This window comes from Ciconia boyciana, chromosome 18 (genome assembly GCF_034638445.1).
Source record: "Ciconia boyciana chromosome 18, ASM3463844v1, whole genome shotgun sequence".
NCBI classification, from domain to species: domain Eukaryota; kingdom Metazoa; phylum Chordata; class Aves; order Ciconiiformes; family Ciconiidae; genus Ciconia; species Ciconia boyciana.
The window spans coordinates 7,102,848-7,110,242 of record NC_132951.1 but is presented as its reverse complement, the minus strand read 5'-3'; the positions used below and the strand labels follow the sequence as shown (position 1 = coordinate 7,110,242).

At 48.3% G+C, this 7,395-nt stretch overlaps 1 protein-coding gene across 2 annotated transcripts; it reads left to right on the top strand.

Moving 5' to 3' along the window:
- Positions 1 to 323: 323 nt before the first annotated feature.
- On the top strand, positions 324 to 7,051 carry PTGES2 (prostaglandin E synthase 2). Of its 2 annotated transcripts, XM_072882963.1 has the most exons (7): positions 324 to 758; positions 1,841 to 2,035; positions 2,720 to 2,775; positions 3,412 to 3,564; positions 4,127 to 4,327; positions 4,643 to 4,760; positions 5,494 to 7,051. In XM_072882963.1, the coding sequence occupies exons 1-7, from the start codon at positions 543 to 545 to the stop codon at positions 5,620 to 5,622; spliced, it is 1,068 nt and encodes a 355-aa protein (XP_072739064.1). In that variant the 5' UTR covers positions 324 to 542; the 3' UTR covers positions 5,623 to 7,051. The 2 variants fall into 2 exon arrangements, with proteins under 2 accessions (XP_072739064.1, XP_072739065.1); XM_072882964.1 differs by lacking the exon at positions 1,841 to 2,035 and having other exon boundaries at positions 503 to 758.
- Positions 7,052 to 7,395: the final 344 nt, after the last annotated feature.

Genomic DNA, 7,395 nt, shown 5'->3' with positions numbered 1-7,395 from the left:
TTTGGGGCAAAGAAGAAAAGGTTATGTCCTCATTTAACATCGCAGCCAGCTCTTCTCCTTTCTGTGGGGTAACCGCACTGCGCATCGCCGAGTTGGGCTCATGTTGAGCCCCAAGTGGGGGAATTGCACATTAGTGTAATTAATGGACGTAACCACGCTTTAATGAGAAAGATGACGACTTCCAGCGTGAAGGTTTGCACTCGCACTGTGGGTACACGTCCCGGTCAGAAGAAGCAGCAGCCTCCGCCGGGCAGGACGTGCTCTCAGAGAAGAGATTATGTTATTTTCACTTTACACTTTGGTGTCTTCTCAGCGAATCCGGGTTTTATAATTGCTGCGAGAGAGCGGGGCCACGCTCGCTGTGGCTCTCTGCGGCCAGACGGCCTCGCCGTGCCCGCCTCGTATGGAGTTTAACCCCGTTGAGGGGTTTTTTACCTCAGTGAAGAACCGGTGCCGCCATTTCGGGGGCGGGGGAGGCGCAGAGAGGCGGGGCGGTCCCTTTAAGCCCCCCCCCAGGCGCCCGCCCGCGCCGTGCCGGGAAGATGGCCGCTGCCGGCAGGGTCTGGCGGGCCGCCGCGCTGCTGCCGCCCTGGCGGCTGCGGGCCCCGCGCCGAGCCTACGGCGCCGCGGCAGGAGGGGGCGGCGGCGGCGGCGGCGGCGGGGGCCACCTGCTGCTGGGCGCCGCCTTCGCGCTGGGCGGCGGCGCCGGCCTCTACCTGGCGGCGCGGCACCGCCTGCGGGAGCACTCGGCCGCTGAGGTAACGCGCCGCCGGACCCCGCTCGCCGCCTGAGGCGGCTCCCCCCTGCCCGCGGGCTGCGCTCTCCTCCCCTCCCGGCCGCCCCCCGCGGCTCCTGCTGCCTCCATCCCCGCGTGCTTCCCCGGGCGCCTGCCCTTCCCTCGTCCCCCACCCCTGGCGAGGCCCGGGCACGGCCGCGGTGGCGAGCACCGGGAGACAAGAGCTTCGGGGGGAGCGCGGAGCGGTTTCTTCCCGCTCTGCGGACCAAGCGGCTGCCTTTGCTCCGGTTTCGGTGAGGAAACCGCTTAAAATTGTGTAAAGGAGGCCCCGGCCGCATTCTCCCTGAGGAGCTGTAAGGAATGCCTGTCAGAAGGCGAGAGCATGCTGGGGATGTGAAGCAGCATTGTCTGTTAGAGTTGTTGCTTTTTCCCAGCACCCACGGAGGGTTGTGTAACCCAATAAATTGCAAATGAGAAGCAAAATGAGATGACTGCATTTGTTTTATAATTTGTGACTAACGATTGGCATGGCCTGTCAGATTGCTGAAGTATTAGCAGTGTTGGGAAACATCCCTCACCCGATGCCTCCCTGTTTGCTGCCCTGGGTTCTCCCTGCCTTGACTCTGTTGTGCACAGGTTGGTTAATCCCAGGAGTCTGAACTTGGGCAGATACATGCCTAAAATCTCTCTGCTCTCCCCACCCTGTGGCCTCCACAGAGGTTATTGGGGGGGAAATTGGAAAAGCTATTTTGGTTTTGATTTAAAGATGATTAAAATATGGTTGTGTTTTTCTTTAGTTTCAGAATTGTGTGTAGAGGAGTAAGCTCTCTGCATTTAACTTCTTTTTTTTCTGGCTGTGAGTAGGAGTTTCCAGCAGATTAAATAGATGTTTAGAAAAAACAGGTATTTGGTCCCAACGGAAGGTGAATATTTGTGATGCCATGTGAAGAAAGCATCTGTTAGTCAAGATATTTTGATGATCAGATGTTGAAACTGAATGTGAAACTGAATGACTGTGACTTCATGACAAAAATAAGGGTGGAAGGAAGGTAATATTTACATTTTTAGTAGAAAATGGAAGCTTCTGGTCTCTTCCTTCCCCAGCTGCCTGCAGGGAGCCTGCAGCTCACTCTCTACCAGTATAAAACGTGTCCTTTCTGCAGCAAAGTCCGAGCTTTTCTTGATTATCATGGACTGCCTTATGAAATTGTGGAAGTGAACCCGATAATGAGGAAAGAGATCAAATTCTCTTCCTACAGAAAGGTGCCTATCCTGCTAGCCAATGCTGGAAGCCCTCTGGTGAGTCTTACTGTGTTGAAAGCTTGACTTCCCCACAAGCAGTGGTTTGGAGGCTTGTCTCTGTCACGTATCTGTGGTTTATCACATGCAGTGTAATCTTTAAATAATCTTTTATTTTCTCAAGAGCCTAAGATTTCTTTCTTGCTGTATGGTCTCCTATGCCTTGGCCTTAGAGTTTTTTGTTGGTCATTCTTAAAAGGCATGTTGTTTGTGTAGTGACTCTATCATCCAGTGATTATCTAGCTTCTGTGAGCCTTTATGCAGGACATATCATCTGTACCAGCGGTAACAGGAACTGCTTGTATCTTGTGGGAAAAGAATGAGATCTCAAGAATACTGAAGATTCAACTTGACTACTTTTTTTTTAATGTTAGTGTTGCTTTCCTCCTTCACTGCCAAGAGCCTAAATCCAAACCCCACTAGTACTACATGTGTACCTGGCCCTCAGGTCCTCTGTTGTCAGAATTAAAGACAAATTTGAAGTGATACTCTGAAAGTATCCCAGGAGAGATCTGAATGTAGGGCTGTCTTTAGATGTGCAGGGACTCCTGTGGAGATGCATGGGAGGAAAAGGGATTGCAGTACTAACTTGGAGCCTCGGCATGCAGGGGAAAAGGTTTTGAAGAATTTCCTTTTCAATTTCACCAACTTCTTTTAAAAGTTTGTTTTAATTCTGTTTTTCAGCAATTGAATGACTCTTCGGTGATCATCAGTGCAATAAAGACCTATCTAATTTCCAAGTAAGAAAACGGGATGATGGGAGAAGAGCTGAATGTGAATGGCTGTAGCGAACTAGAGATTCAGAAGACTCTCTGAGTCGATCATAAGAATCTTGCTGACCTTGGTCTCTGAAGCTCTGGGTGTTTGGCCCAGCTGACCTGAGCCTGGCCGTGATAATGTGGATGGTACCTGTGTATGTTGTGATGTGTGTGCAGTGAAGCAAAGCTTTTACCTTTCAGAACTCCTCTTTTTCACCTGTGAGAGTCTCTTTGCACAAAACCTACTTAAACATGGACTAGTGTTAGTCCTGGAACTAAGCTTACATTTAGCCAGTTACAACATGTAGAATTAAATGAAATTGCTGTGCCTGTGGCCTGTCCTTTAGGTCCGTGCTACAAAGTGCTTGAGAATGGTAGGTAGTTTTATGCCTGCAAAAATTTCTGTTCTGACACAGAGAAAAGTGTGTCCACTAATAATAGTTATTTGCAAGTAGCTGTTCCAGTCTCTTTACAAAATGGATTTCAAACAGAATTTGGAACCTTGTGCACTTATTTTTAGAATAATACATTTTAAAGTGTGTATCTTTCAATCTGTCCTTTGCTCTTGCTCATTTGTGTGGCAGCCAGATCAGGTGCTAACTCTGTTTCTGTCCACAGGAGGAATAGCTTAGAAGAGATTGTGTCCTTTTATCCTCCTATGAAAACTGTGACTGAGCAAGGCAAGGAGGTGTTTGAGTATGGGAATAAATACTGGCTCATGCTGGATGAGAAGGAGACAAAGCGAGTCTATCCTGTCAAAGAAGTGAGAGTGTAAGTGCTCTTAAGTTTCTGGGCTCTCCAAGTAGGATCACAGCCTCCTCCAGATGTGCTCAGGGATGATGTAGATATAAAATCCTGCTGGCGCTGACAAATCCTGTCACACTCCCTTAGTGTTGAAAACCTCTGTAGTTAGAGTGGTTTTGCTGTGTTACTTACATAATTTGAAACAATGCTGTTAAGACGGCCTCATTACCACACTCATGGTCATGCTGGCCTTCAGTTGCCTCTAGTTTCCTTCTTGGCCTTTCCTTACGTTGCAGGGGAGTGGTATGGAGTGCTAGTTTCCCTTTCTGCTTTAGTTCTCATGTTGGAACGATAAGCTAGTGCTGTATCGTGGTCTTAATTTTAGTTTGAGATTGGAGGAGCCTTGCCAAAGATAATAACCCTGAGTGCATTTCAGAGAGGTCACCAGAGCACAAGGCTGGGCAAGAGTCTGACACGTTCGTCCTTGGCAGAACCTCTGGCTAATGCCACTGTGATTCTGCCTGCCTCCTGTAGCCCTGCAGTCCGTACCTCATTCACTGAAAAGTTACTTTCTTCTGAATGCTTGCAGGGAAGAAATGAAGTGGAGAAAATGGGCAGACGATTGGCTTGTTCACCTCATCTCCCCCAATGTTTACCGGACCCCCAGAGAAGCCTTGGCATCTTTTGATTACATTGTCCGTGAGGGGAAGTTTGGCACCGTGGAAGGTTTCTTTGCCAAGTACATGGGGGCTGTTGCCATGTTCTTCATTAGCAAGAGGCTGAAGAAAAGGTTGGTACTGTTGAGCACCAAGTACACAAGAGGAATAGCTCCTTAATGTCCTTAGCTGTGAACCCCAGATGTCAAAGGGCAGAACCTCAGTGTTTTAAACCAAACAATTTAATCCAATGTGAGTAACAGCTGTACTTCTTTGACTGGAGGTACTGAACCCCTCTACTTATCTACTATTTAATCAGTAACTGCCCCCTTCACTCTCAAATACCTTCCTAATTCCCAGGCAAAGACCAGCCCATGAGATTAGAGATGATAAAAGATTAAAGAAAGAAACAAACTAGTGTCTTCAAAGTAGTTCTTCTCTTTATCCAGACATCACCTTCAAGATAATGTCAGAGAAGACTTGTATGAAGCAGTTAATGAGTGGGTAAAAGCTGTTGGCAAACATCGACTGTTCATGGGTGGAAACCAGCCGAACCTTGCTGACTTGGTAAGGGGTTAATTCCTGCATTTATTGTTAGGTGTATTACAAATTATCCGGTTGCTCATCTGTGTGACATGGTTAATACAAATGTAGGCAGAGAAGGGGAGTTACATGAGCTATGTTGTCCGTGTCCTTTGTGCAGTAATACAATTCCCATATGAAGGGGATTTGGAAACATTTGTGTTAATTAGGATGGTGTTTGCTGTTTTCCTCCAGGGAAATGTTTCCTAAGATGGAAACTGTAGTTCCCATCTGCAGGTGGGTGTTACTGATCATGTGGAAGCATGATAAAAGCAGGTTACAAGGCAGGACACTGCTCTGGCTCATGAATGCTGGTGAATAAAGCCTCACACCTGCACAGGTTCTATTACATTCAGCGCTGGTGGGGTTTCCTTTGCAGGCAGCAGTGCTGAGCGGAGCAGGATTCATCCCCTGCACCAGCAGTTCTTCCTGGAATGCAAGTGAAACATTTCACACCGGGGCTTGATGCAGAGATGGGACTAACCTTTGCCCCATAACTGCATGTAGATCCTGATCTTTCCTTACTGTTTCCTCATGGAAAAACATGCATATTCTTAACTACCTTTCTGCCATTCAGTCTTCCTTGCTAATCAGAGTGGTGGGGTAGATGGCAGGACAGGGAAAAAGCATTGCTGGCTAGGTGATTGAGACAGTTATTGGTACCCTAAGCCATTCTCCACCGCTGACTCAGTGTTCTAATCTTTATCCTCTGGCACAGGCAGTGTACGGGGTCCTCCGAGTCATGGAAGGGCTGGAAGCCTTTGACGACATGATGGTTCACACTAAGATTCAGCCTTGGTACCAGCGCATGGAGGAAGTCATTCAAAAAGCTGAAGCTGCAGTCTGATGCCAGCTGCAGCTGCCTTCCTGAAGTACTTGCATGGTAAAAAAAAAAAAAAAAACCTTCAGAAGGAATGGCATTTATTTCTTAAGACTTGAATGGACTGGTCACACCTAATGGACTGACATGCAGGCACAGAGACTGTCCTGTTTAGAATATCAGGTGTCAGAGGAGGAGAAGCAGGAGGGATCCAGCTGGGTGTATGTCTGAACATGGTATTTAGAAGGACGGGTACAGGTAAAAGGAAGGGGTCTTGGACACTGCTGGGAAGGAGAAGCTCTGAACTGAAGAATGCAGCAAATAGGCTTCTTTTAGGTGAGAGCCATTCTCGGAGCAGGTTACTGTAAAAGCAAGCCACTCTTGGCTAGTAAGTGTTACAGCCATATCAGATACAGTAGGTCTGAGCAGCTTTTACTTCAGGCTGTCTTCTGCTACTCATCTATGTCATCTGAAGTGTTTTCCTGACTGAGACACTGGATAGCGGTTTTTAACTGACAATTTTTCCTGCAATAGAATCCTGTAAGCCCAGTGCTGAGGGAACTGGAGGAATCCACGGTACTGGGAAAGGCATCCTTCCTATGACAGAAATGATGCTGCACTTGACAGATTGTTTGCTCTTCCATGTAAATGGTTCTTTCAGTACTTGATTCTGTACAGTCTGCAAGGATAAAGGCTTGCTTCTTTCTGTGCCCTTTGCGAGATCTGTGACTTCTTACCTTCCCCGTTACACCTGGAAAGCACACCCTACACAGAAATCACTAATACCGAGCAGTTATTTGAAAGATTTATCTTGCATGAAATCTCTCTGGAATACCCCTGAAAATCAGTTTGTTCTTGTTTTGGAAAAAGAAGGATTAAGAGGAATCGGCATGCCCGAGGGATCTCTAGATGTTTCTGCTGTGTGAGAGTAACAAAGGATTTGCTGTTGTAGCAGTTGGATTAGGAGCCATTGCTGCAGGTAACGTTGTGCGATACCAAGTCTGTTGAGCTGTGCTGGGTAGAAACGCCTGATGTTTGTTGCAGTGAGAGACAGTGCAGGTTTGAATGTGCAGCCCGAAGGCTTGAACTTCCTTAATTGTCAACTTGAAAGAAGTTCTGTTTCCCCAGAAGAAAGGGCAGGTTTCAGGGAAGCTGGTTTGTTGAGATACTAGAGGTGCAGCTGAAGTGGGTCTGTAATACAGCCGCTCGCGCGGTGTGGGTTCTGGGGGGGCACCTTTACTGGGTGTAACAACGGAGGTGGTGATGGAGGGGTTGGGGTTTTTCCCAAGGTAAGAGTAGTTACAAATTCAGTCATGATTGGACATAGAGGGGGGGAAAGAAGATGTTTGCAGTAAAAACAGCTGGGTTGCTGGTCTGTGACTTGATGTATTTGTTTGTTAAAGCTGTTCCGTACTGAAAGGTGTGTTCCACTGTACCAAAAGAACAATGTTGAAGCAGGTAACGTTTTAAAAAAATTATATCAAACATGCGTAGACAGGAGCTTGGAGAAACCTTTTATGAGAACTTAAAACACCCATCTACGTCTGCCCTGGCTGGAAGAAAGGTGTTTCACCGCCTCCTCAGCCCTACACGTTAACTGAGGCTCTGAAACGCCGTCAGCCCAGCGCCCCTGCTTCTCTTCGGCGGTGGGTGACTGACTGCCTACTGACTGACTGATGGGCGCCCCGGCCGCGCTCCGCCGGGCCGGCTCCTCGCCCGGCGCAGCCCCGGGGGTGGCGGGAGGGGCGCGGCCGGGGGCAGCTCCTCGCGGGCGGCCGGGCTTCCCGGGGGCCAGGCCCC

Coding starts and splice junctions, on each gene's coding strand:
- PTGES2 (XM_072882963.1), top strand. CDS start 543: ATGGCCGCTGCCGGCAGGGTCTGGCGGGCCGCCGCGCTGCTGCCGCCC. Junction 2,036..2,719: donor CCAATGCTGGAAGCCCTCTG/GTGAGTCTTACT, acceptor TCTGTTTTTCAG/CAATTGAATGACTCTTCGGT. Junction 2,776..3,411: donor AAGACCTATCTAATTTCCAA/GTAAGAAAACGG, acceptor TTCTGTCCACAG/GAGGAATAGCTTAGAAGAGA.